Raw genomic sequence first — 18,372 nt, forward strand, 5'->3', positions numbered from 1 at the left:
AAGGCAACAACAATAAGAGACAACTACAATCTTGATGAAACAACTCTTGATGAAATTTATGGAATGCTCAAGACTCATGAACTTGAGATGGAACAAAGAAGCAAGAGGAAAGGAGGAAAGTCAAGGACAGTTGCTTTTAAGGCTGAAGAAGAATCCACCAAAGCAGCTACCTCAAGGAAAGACAATGGTAAAGCTCTTTTCACAAAGTCTGATACTGAGTCATCAAGTTCTGAAAGTGATGATGACTCATATTCTGAAAGCTTGCCTGAGACTGATGCTGATGAGGAGATGATGAAGCTGTGTGCTCTTATGGTGAAAGGGATCACAAAGATTGCATACAGAAAGTTCAGGAAGGGAAAGAAGTTTTCCAGGAAAGACACAAGTTCTGATAAGAAGAATTTCAGAAGATCTGAGGGCAGAGGAGGAAAGTCTGATAGAGGAGATTATACCAATGTCAAATGCTATAACTGTGGTGAGAAAGGCCACATATCTCCTGATTGCAAGAAAGTGAAGGGTGACAAAGGCAAGGCTCTTGTCACAAAGAAGAAAAGCTGGACAGACACCTCAGACTCTGAAAGTGAGGAGAATTATGCTTTGATGGCAAATGCTGATAAAGAAAGTGCTGAGAGCAGTTCTGAAGCTGCTGAAATAAAGGTACCTCAGACTACTTATGCTTTTCATACTGATGATATTAATGAGTTGAGAAGATATCTTAAAACCATGTTTGTTAGTTATAGAGATCAAACTTTAACATGTGAAAGATTAACTTCTGAAAATTTTGCTTTTAAGAAAAGAAATGATTTCTTAGAAAAAGAGTTAGTTATGTTCCATCAAACTCAGAAAAATAGAGATGATGCTTTTTATGTTAGGGATGAAGTGCTAAAAATGAATCTCTAAAAACTGAGTTAGAAAAGAAAAGAGAGATTATCAGGACTTGGACTAACTCTGGCAGAACAACTCAAAATTTGCTAAGTAGTGAAAATTGGAAAGAGGGCTTAGGTTATGGAGATGATAAGAATGATAAAGGAACTGTAGAAATTAAGCATGTTGTTGTTAAGCAAAAGCCAAAGTTAAAACCTGTTAAGTTTGTAACTGTAAAGTCTGATAATGAGAAATCAGAAGTTAAAGTGGAATTAACTTCTGATAAACTAAAACAGGAAAAGACAGCTGAAGTAAACATAGGCTTAATGACTAAGAAGCAGCTTAAGCATAAGCTGAAAGATGTTAAGAATGCAAACAAGGTAAAATCACCTAGGAAAAATAGGAATGGAAAGGAAGGTGTGAATAAAAGCAATGATTATAAGCCTGTTCCTGATGCTCCTAGGAAAACGTGTCATAACTGTGGAAGTTCTAATCATCTGGCTTATTTTTGCAAGAAGAATAAGAACATAAACTCCTTACCTTCAAAATCAGGAGTTAAGAGTCAGTCTGTTAGATATAAACCACAAAATCCTTGTTTTCATTGTGGTAGTTTATGGCATTCCATTTATACTTGTAAGGAATATCATAGTTTGTACTATGATTATTATCAAATAAAACCTTCTTTGAAGAAAGTTTCCATTGTTCCTTCTAGTGTAAATTCTGATTCAAAGTCTGACAGTGTAAGTTCTGATAAGAATAATGTTAACATAAACTCTGATGCTAAATCCGCTGCAAATGTTAACAAACTTGATAAGGCCAAAGGATCCTAGCAAGTCTGGGTCCTTAAAACTAATCATTAGTGGTCTTTGTGATTGCAAGGCAACATGAAAAATATTATAGTTCTGGACAGTGGATGTTCAGGACATATGACTGGAAATAAGGCCCTGCTATCAGACTTTGTGGAGAAAGCTGGCCCAAGTGTTTCTTATGGAGATGGCAACATTGGAAAAACATTGGGATATGGCAATATCAATTTTGGGAATGTCATCATTAAAGAAGTAGCTCTGGTCTCAGGACTTAAGCACAATCTGCCGAGTATAAGTCAAATCTGTGACAGAGGTTATCATGTTGATTTCTTTGAAGAACACTGTGAAGTTGTGAGTAAATCTAAAGGCAAAGTTGTTCTGAAAGGATACAGGCGTGGTAACATTTATGAAGCTAAGCTTTCAACAAGTACTGTGGTTCTGCAATCTGTCTGATGAGTAGAGCATCAATTGAAGAAAGCTGGAATTGGCACAAGAAACTCTCTCATTTAAATTTCAATAATATAAATGAACTGGTCAAGAAAGATCTTGTGAGATGACTGCCAAATTCAGTACTTGCTCCTGATGGCCTGTGTGATTCTTGTCAGAAGGCCAAACAAAGAAAATCTTCATTTAAGAGGAAGACTGAATCATCAATTCTTGAGCCTTATCATATACTACATGTTGATCTATTTGGTCCAGTGAATGTCATGTCTATTGCAAAGAAGAAATATGCGTTGGTCATAGTGGATGAGTTCACCAGATACACATGGGTGTATTTCTTGCACACAAAGAGTGAAACTGCATCTATCTTGATTGATCATGTCAAACATCTGGATAAATTGGTCAAAGATTCTGTGAAAATCATAAGGAGTGATAATGGCACTGAGTTCAAGAATTTGATAATGGAAGAGTTCTGCAAAAACCATGGAATTAAGCAGGAATTTTCTGCTCCTGGAACTCCACAGCAAAATGGAGTTGTTGAAAGGAAGAATAGAACTCTCATTGAAGCTGCACGAACAATGCTTGAAGAAGCAAAGCTTCCAACCTATTTCTGGGCTGAAGCTGTGCAGACTGCTTGTTTTACTCAAAATGCAACACTCATTAACAAGCAAGGAAAAACACCATATGAGATGGTGAAGAAAAAGAAGCCAAATCTGAAGTATTTTCATGTATTTGGATGCAAGTGTTTTGTTCTCAAGACTCATCCTGAACAGCTATCCAAATTTGATCTAAAAGCTGATAAAGGAATCTTTGTTGGATATCCACTTTCCACAAAAGCCTTCAGAGTCTATAATTTGAGAATAAGAGTGGTCATGGAATCTATCAACGTCTCTTTTGATGACAAGAAGATTACTGGTCTTGAAGATTTTTTTGATCATGATCAGCTGAGATTTGAAAATGAAGACTCAAATTCTGATACTGAAAATCCTGACAGTCTAAGTCCTGATACTGTAAACTCTGATGGATTAAACTCTGATGTTATTGAAACTATGGTAACTAAGCCAAAGGAAGATGCACCTATACAGGGGGAGCATACTCAAGAACATATCACATCTCAAGAAGCATCAGATACATCTGGCTCTTCAAGTTCTGATTCGTCAAGTTCTGATAAGCCAAGTTCTGATAGTTCTGAAAATCTAAATTCTGTAGAATCCAACTCAGAGAACATAGTTTCAGGGGGAGCATCAGAAAATGAAAATGAAGACAACATGGATCATGGGGGAGCATCCAGTTCTAGAAAAAACCTTCCATCTGCAAGGAAGTAGACTAAATCACATACACCTGATTTGATAATTGGAAATCCTGATGCGGGTGTCAGAACTAGAACAGGTACTTCAAACGAATGTCTTTACAATTCTTTTCTCTCTCAGACTGAGCCAAAGAAAGTGGAAGAAGCTCTTCAAGATGCTGATTGGGTGCATGCAATGCAGGAAGAGTTAAATGAATTTGAAAGAAACAAAGTCTGGACCCTAGTGCCAAGACCAAAGAATAGATCTGTTGTTGGTACAAAATGGGTATTCAGAAACAAAACTGACAGTGATGGCATAATTACAAGGAATAAGGCAAGGCTGGTTGTAAAAGGATATTCTCAATATGAGGGAATTGATTATGATGAAACATTTGCACCAGTTGCTAGGTTAGAAGCCATAAGGATATTTTTGGCTTATGCTGCTCACAAAAAGTTTACTGTCTTTCAAATGGATGTGAAAAGTGCTTTTCTCAATGGAGAATTGGAGGAGGAAGTATATGTTGAACAACCTCCAGGCTTTGTAGATTCCAAACATCCAGATTATGTCTACAGGATTGATAAAGCACTTTATGGACTTAAGCAAGCTCCTAGAGCATGGTATGAGACCTTAGCTCAGTTTCTTCTGGAAAGTGAATTTAACAGAGGAACTATAGACAAAACATTGTTCTACCTCAACCATGGGAAGGACTTACTTCTGGTCCAGATTTATGTTGATGATATCATTTTTGGGTCTACAAATGACAGACTTTACAAGAAATTTGCCAAACTGATGCAGTCAAGGTATCAGATGAGTATGATGGGGGAACTTAGCTATATTCTGGGCCTTCAAGTCAAGCAGAATGAAGAAGGCACTTTTATTTGTCAAACTAAGTACACCAGAAACTTGCTGAAGAAATTTGGAATGCAAGATTGTTCAAGTGCATCCACTCCCATGGCCACTGCAATAAATCTGGATAAGGATACTGGTAAATCAGTAGATATTACTGATTACAGAGGTATGATTGGCTCTCTACTCTATCTAACTGCTAGTAGACCTGATATCATGTATGCTACCTGTCTTTGTGCAAGATTTCAAGCAGATCCAAGAGAACCTCACCTAACAGCTGTGAAAAGAATTTTCAAATATCTTAAGGGAACAGCTGATATGGGATTATGGTATCCTAGAGAATCAGATTTTAAACTAGTAGGTTACTCAGATGCAGATTTTGCAGGTTGCAAAATTGACAGGAAAAGCACAAGTGGAAGCTACCAATTTCTTGGAGGCAGATTGGTTTCTTGGTTTAGCAAGAAACAAAAGTTAATTTCCACATCAACTGCAGAAGCAGAGTATATTGCTGCAGGAAGCTGTTGTGCACAGATTCTTTGGATGAAGAATCAGTTACTGGATTATGGGTTAACATATTTCAAAATCCCTATTTACTGTGATAATCAAAGTGCTATTGCTATGACAAGTAATCCAGTTCAACACTCTATGACAAAGCACATCAACATCAGGTACCACTTCATCAGGGAACATATGGATGAAGGTACAGTGGAATTACACTTTGTTCCAACAGATCAACAACTAGCAGATATCTTCACAAAACCATTGTGTGAAGCTACTTTAACAAGATTGGTAAATGAACTTGGAATGGTTTCAGGTTCTTTCTCTAAATCTGCTTAGTTTTGTTTTGATGCATCAGACTTTATGATCAGTATTTACATAATTTAATCTCTTTGTGTATTCTGTGATTAATTGAAAAATATGTTTAAGTACTGATTGTTGTCTGATATATGTTTCTAAACTCTGATAGTTATATGTCTATTTAGGTAACTATTCAATCCTATGAGGATAACTGTGCTAGATGCTGACCTAGTAGTCTTCAATAAACAAGGGATCCCATGTAAGAAGTAATTATTTCTGTGGAAATCTATTGACACAAGCAAATTCCGATAATTGAGCTTAGTTGAGTTTACTTTATCTATCTTATTACTAAGTCACAAACTAGAATATTGCTTCTCATCTGTTAAGTTCTGATGCTAGTAAATCTGTTGAATGTACTAAGTGCTGATAAACCTCTCTTATCAAAAGAAAAAGAAGGTAATCATGGATTAAAATCAGGTACTCCTTTGAGATCTAGAGTAAAAAATGTGGAAGGGACGATCCAAGTGCATTGCTGGTATTAAGTAAATATGCATTAGAAAAGCAAAATATTTTCTTGGTGACTTTTCACACTCTATGATTACTGGAGAAATACTCTGATAATAGCATAAATTCTGATAAGCAGTCGTGACTCACTTACACTGAGAAGCCACTGTAAAAAGGGAATTTAAAAAGATGCACAAAATTAGCACAAAATAGTTGAGGTGGACTCAGCATGAACTCATTCAACAGTAGGTTTCAGAATAATGACAGCTCTTTAACAAAGTCTTAGTTATGCCTTATTTCTAAGATGTACTGAAGTGAATCAGACTTTACTCCTTGTCTGATATTTAGCTTAATGCACACACTAACCACTCCATATGAATGATGAAAATCACTGTGGTGATCTATGTTGTTTTAGATGAACAGTCATTGTGTCACATTGCCCAAATTCTGAGGACAAGTTCTGATTGCATGTTCTGATGATTAAGTTCTGAAGAATATAAATCAGAATTTGTGTGAGGACTTACTAAGATATGCATTCCTTTTCGAGTTAAGAAGTTATGTTCTGATGACTGTTTAGTTCTGATATAAGTCTAAGTTCTGATATTAACGTATGATTCTTCACTTGACTTATTTGTGGATAAAATTTGGAAACAGTCTTAGTTTAAACCAGAATACGTTGAAGTGGAAGATTAACAGTCACTATATTTAGGGATAGTGGTACTCGTACATGAACAGTCAACTTTTACTTGCTTCTTGTGTGAATTAAATCATGTTTTCCCTTTCCAATGAATGTTTTTCTTTTTCCAAGTCTGGGGAGACGAGGTAGAATTAATTCTACCTGTAAGCATTAAATTTTTTTGCGTCTCCTGGCATTCTCTTGCCTATATAAGCAACCACTTCACATCAGCCTTCCCATCAAATCTTTTATCACAAACTCACCTTCATAATCCTTATATCAAAAACACCATGGTCAATTACAATTTGTTTTTGAACTACGAAACATTCAACATGGAGCTGAGTTGTGCCGATTGGCAGCAGGAATGGCACGTTACTGCCATTCCTGATGAGATATGGGACTCAGTTCCCCAGGAGGTACTCACCCACCTCCTGTTCTTCTACATGGACTACCATCGCCATCTGGAGCGATTGGAGGAGGAAAGGCTGGAAGCTCTCCACCAGCAAGAGCGAATCATTCGACTCGCTATTCTGTTTGTCGAGAGTAGGAAGAAGAAATGATTTATTTTTTTCTTCCTGTTTTTCTTCATCATCAGCCTTGCCCCGCTTCTTGAGCTAGGACAAAGGCTGTTGACGTTAGGTTTAACAGCTTAGGGAAATCTTGTACAAGTTCTGATGTAATTTAAATTTCATGAATGTAATCTCTTGATATATTAATGAAATTTGTTTTTGTTTCAAGATCTTGTCTCTGAGATATTTTGTAATGCATTGATAAATCCTGATACATATTCATATTCTGATGACCATATAAATTCTGTTTTAACTTAAGTTCTGATTTTATTTTATCAGTACTTGCTCATATGATTTATTATGGTCATTTTCACTCGAATTTTTTTCAGAATATTGATGTTGCAGTGAAAAATAATTAAATAAGTGGGAACGGTTTCAATTTTGAATTGAAACTGTTTCACCTTGATTAATGGAATAACTTGGTAAGTGGAACGGTTTTTTCCTTGAAAAACTGCAAGTGGGTAAGTAATGATTACTGTTTTCTCGTGCCCATTAACTATTCATTTTTACTGCATGTCTGATAGGTGTCCAACGGTTACATTTTTTTTCAAAAGTATAAGAAAGACAGAGAGAGGATTTTTTAATCTTTGATTTCCTTTCACACTTTTTCTCTCTATTTGCTTTTACTCTCTTTCTTCTTCTAACATTGGTTTTTCATATAAACATTCTATCAAACACCTAATAGGCACTTATACATCTCGATTAATTTCATGGCACCTAAGGATTTAATCATTGATGAAGCTAAATTTGTTCCAAACAACTATGCTGCAATTCTTGATAATGCTAAAGCTCCGTCTGAATTGTATTTTGTGCAAGATCTTCTTGCACACAGTGAAATCGGGTATGCATTGACCCAACCTTCAGTATTCTCAAGCCAACAAATTATGACACTTTGAAGGACTGGAAACTTTGATAATGGTGGTCAAAATGGTACTCCTAGTATTATTTTCGAAGTGGGTGATTCTCCTTATGCAGTCACTCCTGGTACAATACGCAAGGCTCTACATCTCCCAGAAGGATGTACTTTTTCAATTCCAGAGGAATCGGCTCTTCAGGAGTTAATGGCCAGTTTGGGGTATGAACAGAGTTTGGCAAAGCTTGGGCTGTTGAAACAGGCTCATATCAGAAGGGAATGGAGTTTCTTCTTCGATTGCATCACTAATGCTTTTGGGAACAAGTGTTCGAATTTTGATGCCATCCCCATAATGAGTCAGCACATCGGGTATGCCATTATAAACCAAACTCATTTTGATTTTGCAACGGCTATAATAGGTTTTATTGGGGATAGGATGACAGAGGATAGGAATGTTGTCTACTTTGCTAGATTCTGTTAACTTATATATACTTTTTGTACTGATGAACCTCACTTAGTCAGTACCTTAACTCCACCTTTTAAGGTTGCAAAATAATACTTTAATGACCTGGTAAATGCTGACACTAAGAAACCAGTGGTTAGACCTTTACAGATTCCTCAGTCTGTAAAACAGATTTTAGTAAATGCTGATCCTGATTCCTATAGATCTGTTTATCATGATGTCCAACCAACAACCACCTCCCATACACCACAACAACCATCAGAACATACCACTCATTCTACTCAACCAACCCTCAGGCAATATATCAAATCCTATCTCTCCACTTCACAGACAGTTCAACCCCCATCCTCAGCACTTACTGTGAAGCCTTCATCTTCCAAGCCTAAGAGGACAAAGACTGTTCCTCAAACACCTCAAAAGAGAAGGAGGATTGCTTTGAGAGATGAGTCAGACAGTGAGGAACATGTTTCTACATCAGAACCTGTTGTCAAAGAAGCTGAGAAAGTGACTTCTCAGAAGGATTCTGGAATTGGGGGATCTAGGCTTCTCAAGAGGCTTAGAAGAATGACTATTCCTGAAACTCCCAAGAAATCCATACCTACAAAGAGATACAAGAAACAGAGGGCAAAAAGGCCAGTTTCAGATGATGAAGAAGCTGCAGCTAAGGAAGGGGATCAGGAATCTCTGATCTCACAAGAAAAGGAATCTACTCCAGTCACTACTTCTCCATCAACTCTAACTCAGGAAGCTATTACTGAAAAGGCCAACACACCATATGTGTCTCCTGTTCAAAAATCTGTATCTCCTGTTAATACAGGCACAAGTGCTGATATTGATATTCAGACCTTGGTTGCGCCTGAAGTAATTCTCTTAGAAGCTCCAACAACAACTAATCCATCAATAACACCTGTTACTGATGCTGCTCAAACTCCAGAATTATCTACTACACCTTCTCTGCATCTAGATGCTGATGATCAGAATATAGGTGAGCATCAAGATATGGCTGTTGATCAGAACTTAGAACCAGATCAGCAATTAGAGGATGCAGAAGCCTCCATTGCTACTCACACTGTTGTTCTATCAGAAGATTCTGATTCTGTAAGTTCTGATGCTGCAAATGCTGGAGATACTGGTGATGCTGCTCCAAATGAAGATGCTGATGAAGCAGGTCCTTCAGGACATGCCCCTCAACAAAATGTTCTTAAAACTGAAATTGTTAGGAAGTTTGTTACAAGAGAAGCACCAGTGCCTTGGAGTGAAACTCCTGCAGGACAGGAGTGGACTAAGTAATGGAACTCAGTTACCTGTGCTCCTTCTGCACAGAATCTGGCTGAGCACTTGACAAAAGCTGATGAAATGTTAAATACTGATGATTTCAAAATACAGCTTAGAGTCACTGCATTGAGTACTAAACATTTACAAGGTCTTCATTCAAATACTCATGCAGAGTTACATCTCTTAAGGGAAGAATTAATGAAGCAAGAACAAGTTCAGAAGATTGACAAGAAAAAATTCTTTCAACCTACCTTTGACAGGATTGCTTATATTGAGAAGACTCAAGAGACACAACAAGCTCAGATTGATGATATTCTGAAAAATCAAGCTTCTCAGCAATCTCAACTTACTGAAATCCAAGCCTCAGTGGAATTGCTTGTCTCTCTTCTACTACCGGCTGATGCCAAAAAGGGGGAGAAAGTAATTAAGTCCAAATGCAAGACTGACAAGACACTGAATGGGAAGGATGATGAAAAGGATGATCAAGGAAACTTTGGAATGGGTAGAGGTCATAGTCAAGGTAGAGGTTTCTCATCAAGAAAAGCTGAAATCACAAGTCACAGGACAAGTTCTGATACTGGGAAGAGAATTAGTTCTGCTACTGGTAAAAGGATAAGTTCTGATGAACTTTAAGATCTTGATGAAGAAATGTCAAGACAGTTATTTCTTCAGGAAAATCCAGGAATGGACTTGGAGAGTTTAATGGAAGAAGAAGCCAGACTTAAATCAGAAAAAGTCACATCTAAATCTGAAACTTCTGGTAAAAAGACACTTCCAAAACTCAAAGGCATTGTGATAAAAGAAAGGACAAATACTGAAGCAACATTGGCTAAATCACAACCGCAGATAGATCCAAGATCCAAGGGTAAAGAAAAGGTTGGTGAACCTATCAAGGTTTATGTGCCTCCTGAGAATGAAGAAATCACTGATGAAAAGGATGATCTTGCTCTGGCTTCAAGAAAAGTTCTTAAAACAACCTCTGACATGACTCAAGTTGTTCAGAGTCAAGAGATAGTAAGTTCTGATATTCCAAAGAAGCAAGTAACCTCTGACACAGCTCAAGTTAACTTGATATCAGAAGATAGATCAAAGACACTCCTACCAGGATTCACTAAAGCAAAACAGACTCAACCTTTGAAGACTGCTGCAAGTGGTTTTGAAGCAAGAGTAGTTACTGGAAAGGAAGCAAGAGATAAAACTGGATTGGGAAGTGCTGATGAAAGAAGAATACAGAACACTACCAATGATCCAACTTCCTTGAGTGAACCAGGTATTGGAGCAACTCCTGAGAGATCGAATCAACTGGAATATGTACAAATGGTTTACCATACCTACTTGAAAGAACACATCTTGTTGTACTTCATGACAAATGGTAGGGTTTATCATATAAGGCAAAATTCCATTCCATTGAAGTATTTTGAAGAATCGGAGCATGTACTATTCTTACTTCAAGTGGATGACAGATTGACAGAAAGTGCTGCAAACTATTTGAAGGATCAGATTCAGAGACAGAAAAGACTTTATTCTGTTAAGTCTGATAGCACATATGTTCCAAAGTACAGAGATCACAAGGGTGATATAGTTGAAATGAAGCCCAACACTGCTCAAATTATAACTACCTTTCTGGGTTACAGGGCTGTGGAATTCAATCTTGAGTCTGATAAAGCTTATTTGATCAGACTGGATCAGGATATAAGAAAAGCAAATATTAATGATCTCAGGGCTGCAATCTTTCAAATTGGTGAAGATAATGCAAAGCTTAAAGATGCTAAAAGGAGGATGATTGATGAACTTAGATATGCTGAGAGATGATTGTTGAAGAACTATCTCAGAACAACTCCTGACATCAGAGAGATCAGAAGATGAAGCCAAGTCAAGATCTACAACTGCTTAAATTCTGATATTTGTACAGACTGAAGCTGTTATCAGAAGTTAAATATTGGTAAAGCTTTAAGGACTGTAAGTTGTAGTTATCTAGTCTAATTCTCATGCATTTGTACTTAATGTTTTTGACATCATCAAATATCTATTAAACTTGTATATTATGCTAATTTACAAGTTGGGGGAGATTGTTAGATATATTTGATAATGTCATGGCTAATATGATTTATGTTTAGTTTTCAGATCTTACTTAAACAGGATAAATCAGTACTTACTGGAAGTCAGGAAGGAGATAATCATCAGAAGATGGATATTAGAACTTAAGTGCTGAAGGACGTTCAGATAAGGATAGTAGCTGATTAAAGGAAAGAAGATCGAGATAAACATAAGAAGAGATATGTATGAAGAAGGAGTTCTATGAAGAATAGAATACTTGGAAGAAAAGATATCTGATTGATATATTTTAGGAAGCAGAATTATATTCCATATAAATTAGCGATTATCTTGTAACTGTGTAGTTTATAAACACAGACATAGGGTTTACACTATAAGTGTTATCATATTCGAGAAGATTATTCATTGTAACCCTAGCAGCTCTCGTGATAATTATTCATCACTGAGAGGTAACAGTTCCATACTGTAACAGAGTTTATTATTTCAATAAAGTTTATTTTCTGTTACTTGAGATATTAAAGTTCGATTTGATTGTACTTTACACTGTACTCACCCCCTCTACAGTGTGTGTGACCTAACATACTATATATTACTCCAAGTACCCGTAATTTTACCATGTAATATCCATCATGTTATGAATAGTTAAGTAATTTAAATATTAGAATATTATTAAATAACAACACTCGAAGTTCATTTAGGTAAATGTTATTTTCAGAATAAATATTTAATTTCTAGAGCAAAATGAACTGAAAAGGCTATAATATCATCATATATAGTGCTAATTTATGTGCTTCAAGAGGATAATTTTATCTTTTCGCATCAACTTTGCTATGAAAATTAAAATTCTGCTATGATGTTCCCTTCAGTTATCAATATCTTATATAAATAGTTAAATACTCTATTAAGCATGACATATACATATATTGGGAAACAATTTTGTTTTATGTTTTTTGAAATCTGAGATGGTCTATAAATTAATTTTAACTAAGCCCATGTATAATGCTTCAGGGTCCACCTGAAAAGCCCACGTAAATTTATCCTGATACAAACTCCCCCAGCCCACTGACAAATTTAAGAACCGAACTTTACTTTTGTTATATATAGAGTAATCTAATAAATCCACGTACAAACTTTTCTAACCCACTACAAAATAAATGACTGCTATCTACAATTTAAACCTGTTAATCTATTTTTTTATCTCTTAATTTTATTCGATCAATTAATCAACCGTACCTAATATATACGGCCTAGGGCAGTATTTGAGAGATATATTGTACGCAACTTTACCCTCATTTCAAAAAAAATGAAGGGACTATTTCCTTAAAAGATCTCGGCTTGTATGGGCACATATATGAGTATTTAAGGTACAAAGTGATATACAATAATACATAAAAGTACGTAAAAATAAATGAGATAATACATTGACCCATGATATTCTTCACATGAGACTTATCTATATTGTAAGAATCATCTTTCCTCAATTTTTATTGTCCTGACCAAAAACTCACTCGTTGACAACATTTTCTCTATAATTATAATTAATACCGGACACATGAATAAAAAATTCGCTCAACCCCTTGTGATATTTGGAATCAGCACCGAAACCGAGATGAAAATTGGGATAGGGCTAAAGGACCGACATTTATACATTCAAATTGAAGGGCGTATATGTCTCTATAATTAAAATTACCAATTAACAGAGAAGTCATTATATGTGATGTCCGCGAAACCCTAACCGTTGGTATAAGTTAATATCGAAGCAAAGGCTGCCAAGATTTGACGGCCAAATCCAGTCGATCGGTTCTTTTTTTATGAATCTAATCTAATCAGAGATATATTGATCTAATCTGCTAATTCAGAGATATATATATGATAATTGATACATCTAGCAAATCTCCGTGATGAGATGACAGACAAAAATTACTCGCAAGAGGCCACTATGTCATGGTATCTCTTAATCCTATTATTTAGCAATATGTCATGCTATATTTAGATACCGAGCCACTATCGGAATATTTAATGACATTGACAGGTATTAAACTTAGCTTTCTTCTTTACTAAGTAATGAAAATGCAGAGTTGAATGAAATGAATTGCAGAGAACAAGGACATGATTTAGAGAGAGAAGGTGTTTTGAAATGTTTAGAGCAGACTTCTGAAAAATTACATTACAGTTGTGGTACACAATGACTATATATATAGAAGTAGTGCTAAACTCTAACTAACTGATTAGCTGTCATTTCTGTTACTAGTAATGCCAACTGTTTAATCAGGTGATGCAACCTCCTTATGCTCAATATCCCCCCTCAAATTGGGAAGGGTAAACATGCCCAACTTGTGAAGCAAATCATTGAACTGAGGAGAAGGAGAAAGTTTGGTAAGCACATCAGCTAGCTGAGATCTGGCCGGCAAGTAATTGAGCTGCAGAAGACCTTCTAGAACCTTATCACGGGTGAAATGACAATCAAGCTCGATATGCTTGGTTCGTTCATGAAACACCGGGTTCTTAGCAATGTGTAGAGCCGATTGATAATCACAATGAAGCAGCACAGGTTTCAATTTAGATAAACCAAGTTCATCCAGCAAGCGGACAAACCATGTGACCTCTGTAGCTGCAGAAGCCATTGCACGATATTCGGCTTCTGCAGAAGATTTAGAAACTGTGTGTTGTTTCTTAGACTTCCATGAAACAGGTGAATCTCCTAACAACATAACGTAACCTGTGATAGAACGTCGAGAATCCAAACAAGAACCCCAATCAGCATCAGAAAAAGCCTGCAACTTGAGCTGGTCTGAAGCTTTTAGCATGATTCCTTGATGAACAGTACCAGCTAAATAACGCAAAGTGTGATGAAGAGCAGCCAAATGAGTGTCACGAGGGGCATGCATATATTGACTCAGTGTTTGAACAATATTGGAAAGATCTGGCCGAGTATTAGTTAGATAGTTGAGCTTACCAACAAGAGATCTGTACAACTCATGATTTGAAAGTAAAATCCCTTCAGCATTGGATAGTTTGAGATGGACTGGTAAAGGGGTACAAACAGGACGAGTAACATCAAATGCAGCTTCGGCTAGCAACTCAGTAGCAAACTTTCTTTGACACAGAACAATGCCATCAGGTGAATGAGTTACCTCAATTCCCAAAAAATAATGTAGCTGCCCAAGATCCTTAATTCTAAACAGGGCATCTAAATGAGATTTAAGACGAGAAATGGCCTGAACATCATCCCCAGTTAATATCACATCGTCAACATAGACGGCAACAATACAAATACGACCAAGTTGTTTCTTAATAAACAAACTGTAGTCATTACGAGATTGAGTAAAACCCTGACAAAGTAACTCTTCCACTAATTTCTCATGCCAATCCCGAGAGGCCTGTTTTAAACCATACAGAGATTTTCGAAGCAAACAAACAAAATTGCAAGGATTAGGAACCCCCTCTGGTACTTGCATATATACCTCTTCCTTCAAATTGCCATGGAGGAAAGCATTGTTCACATCTAACTGATGTAAATCCCATTGTTTAGAAGCTGCAACTGCCAGAAAAGAGTGCGATCAGTACTCATTTTAACAACGGGAGAAAACGTTTCAGCATAATCAATACCAAAACGTTGATTGTAGCCCTTAGCTACCAGACGAGCCTTGCAACGCTCAAGTGATCCATCAGATAATAGCTTTACCTTAAAAACCCATTTTGAAATGATAGGTTTCTTGTGAGGAGGAAGTGGAACTAAGTCCCATATATGATTAGCATGTAAAGCTTGAAGTTCAGTCTGCATTGCTTGAACCCAAACCGGTTGTAATGTTGCTTCTTTGTAAGTTCGAGGTTCAACAATAGCACAAGATGATGAAGATGGAAGGAGAGGTGCACGCTAAACAAGATTGCACCGATGTTTTGGTGTGGACACAGTATTACAGTGATAAGAACTAAGATAGGCAGTAGACTTCTGAACACAAGTGGATCTTCTCAATGGAACAGAAATACTAGGTGTAATATGGGGAGAAACACTAAGATCAAGTAAGTCAGAATCAGAAGAAGCCACATGACTAGAATCAGATTCACTGGTTGAGTCAGATCTAGGTGTCATAATAGAATCATCAGTTGGTGATATTGTGGAACTGGTTGAATCAAAAAATTCATTAAAACAAGAAGAGGTGACAGATGGAAGGTATATATGTGTTAGAAAAGAAGTAGGAGCATCATATGAATGAAAAGGAACATGAGATTCATGAAAGACAACATCCCTAGAAACAGAAATTTGATGAGTACTAAGGTTCAAAACTTTATAACCTTTCTGAGATACTGAATATCCAAGAAAAACACAAGCAGCAGATCTTTGATCAAATTTGCTTCTATGATCAGCAATTGTAGAGACAAAACAAAGACTACCAACAACTCTTAAATGATCACGGGAAGGTTCTTTACTAGTTAATTTGTAGAAAGGTGTTGCATTTTGAATGCTTTGGAGAGGAAGTCTATTAATCAAGTAAGTAGCACATAACACACTCTCATTCCAATATTGTTGTGGAAGTTTAGACTGGAAGAACAAAGCCCTTGAAGTTTCAAGCAGATGCCTATGCTTCCGTTCCACCACTCCATTTTGCTGAGGAGTGTGACTACAACTTGTCTGATGAAAAATGCCCTTGCTAAAAAATAATTTATGCATTAAGCCTTGACATAATTCTGTTGCATTATCAGATCTGTTGAACTTTGGTTTTATATTGAGTTTCAACATAAGTGAAAAAATCAGCCATAATATGAACATAATCAGTTTTGGATTTGAGCATATGAACCCAAGTAAAACGACTGAAATCATCTACTATAGTAAGAAATTGATTACATCCATTATGTGATTTAACTTTGTAGGGTCCCCATACATCAATATGTAGCAATTCAAATGGAGACTTAGTCTGAATGCTGCTATGAGGAAAGACTAATCTAGTTTGTTTAGCTAGAGGACACACTTGACAAATAAGGTCTGAACATGAAGACTTCAGACTTGATAAAGCTGGTATGAGCTTGAGTCTATGAAAAGGAACATGACCCAATCTGAGATGCCAAATGCTAGCATCCTCCTTAACACTGAGAATACTGGATCTGGTAACTGAATCTTGAGTAAAAGAAGTCCTGTAAAGCCCACTTTGATACTTACCAAGAAGAATTGGATTCCTTTTCTGCAAAGAGTCCTGTAGCAAACAGTCAGTTCCAGTAAAAGTGACTGAACATTTCTTATCAGTACATAACTTGTGAACTGAAATCAAATTGTACTGAAATAAAGGAATATGCAAGACATTATGCAGAACCATGTCCTGTATTTTGACAGATCCAATATACATTATGGGAATCTTTCTTCCATCTGGAATTATAATGAATTCAGAGGGACCGGTAACTGGTTTATAGGTAAGAAACATGCTCAAGTTTGAAAAAATGTGGTCAGTTGCACCACTATCAAGCAACCATTCAGTATTAAAGATGTTGTCAGCTAGCAAACAAATCTTACCAGCTAACATAGCGTGATGAGAAGAATCCTGTGATTCTGTAGAAATAGTCTGTTTATTAAGAAGCTCCATAAGCTGTTCATACTGAGCCACAGTAATGGTAGGATTAGCAGAAGAGGATAGAGATGCATTTGATGGGTCAGCACCAGGATGAGTATGAGAAACTGCAACAAATTTTCTATCCTTATTGTTCTCGAAGTTTGGAGGATATCCATGTACTTTAAAACACCTTTCAATACTGTGTCCAACAATGTTGCAATGAGTGCAAAAGTAATTGTTTCCCTTCTTAAATCCAGAATTAGGGCCATTTCCAGTTGAACCAGTACCACCAGCAGAGTTGATGTGTGCTTTTCTTGTATAAGTTGACATTTGAGAATAAGGTACTCCTGGCCTAGAATTCCTTTTATTATCAGCAACAAAAGCCAGAGATTCAGTTTGTGCACTTAGAGTAGACAACTCTTGATGCCTTTCTTCTTGAGAGAACATTTTAAAGGCATTTGAGAGGCTAGGCAATGGTTGCTGCATTAAGATATTGCCTCTTACAGTAGCAAATCTATCAGTAAGTTTCATCATAAATTGCAATAACCTTTGATCCTGTTGCATTTGCAGCACTTTTTGTGACACATTACAGGTGCATTTATTGCAAGTGCAGCAAGATATAGGACTAATATCATTCATAGCATCCCACAAAGCCTTAATTTTTGTAAAAAAATCTGAAACACTCTTAGATCCTTGACTGAGATCAGCAAGTTGTTGTTCAATAGAGAAGATTTGTGTCATAGATGCATAACCAAATCTTTCTTCCAAGTCAAGCCAAATCTCTCGAGCTGTTTTGAAAAACATAACACTGCGAGATATAGATTCATCTAAGCCGTTCAGTAACCATAAACAAACCAAATCATTACAGTGTTCCCAGGCTTTAAACTCAGCAGTTCCAACATTAGGTTTCATGACTGTTCTATCAACAAAACAAAGCTTATTTTTAGCAGATAATCTTAGCATGATAGAACGTTTCCAATTACTATAGCCTGTTCCATTAAACTTGACAGACACGAGTTGTGAAGTGTTTGCATCCGAAGGATGAATGTAAAGAACACTAGACAGATCTGGACCTGAAGATGACACAAGGGGTCTTGTCCATGGATTAATGCTACTTGACGCCATTGAATCAATCGATTTAGAGATAAAAATTGACGTGATTCACTCAAACAATGAACAAAACTATCAATCAACTGATGTAGATGAAACTATATCTCAACACGCAACAATTTAGGGAGATTTAGGAACGATTACAGAGATATTAATAGTAAATCTCTATTGATGATGAAACAAATCAACTTCAATTAGAATCAATAGAGCAACAACAAAACAAGTATAGATTCATGATTCAATTGATTAGAATACACCTGAATCTGTAAGATGTAAATGCGTT

The 18,372-nt window shown here is 36.5% G+C and overlaps 1 protein-coding gene across 1 annotated transcript; it reads right to left on the reverse strand.

Moving 5' to 3' along the window:
- Window positions 1-16,248: 16,248 nt before the first annotated feature.
- On the reverse strand, window positions 16,249-18,146 carry LOC141687124 (uncharacterized). Its single transcript, XM_074492291.1, has 2 exons — window positions 16,943-18,146; window positions 16,249-16,628 (listed from the first exon to the last, which is right to left on the reverse strand). The coding sequence occupies exons 1-2, from the start codon at window positions 18,102-18,104 to the stop codon at window positions 16,591-16,593; spliced, it is 1,200 nt and encodes a 399-aa protein (XP_074348392.1). The 5' UTR covers window positions 18,105-18,146; the 3' UTR covers window positions 16,249-16,590.
- Window positions 18,147-18,372: the final 226 nt, after the last annotated feature.

Source organism: Apium graveolens, chromosome 9 (genome assembly GCF_009905375.1).
Source record: "Apium graveolens cultivar Ventura chromosome 9, ASM990537v1, whole genome shotgun sequence".
NCBI lineage: Eukaryota > Viridiplantae > Streptophyta > Magnoliopsida > Apiales > Apiaceae > Apium > Apium graveolens.

Bases quoted from the DNA above. Each gene is read 5' to 3' on its own strand.
- LOC141687124 (XM_074492291.1), bottom strand. From the start codon at position 18,104: ATGGCGTCAAGTAGCATTAATCCATGGACAAGACCCCTTGTGTCATCT. The intron at 16,629-16,942 runs GTAAGATTTGTT...TGTTTGCTACAG, and splicing joins TCATCACGCTATGTTAGCTG to GACTCTTTGCAGAAAAGGAA.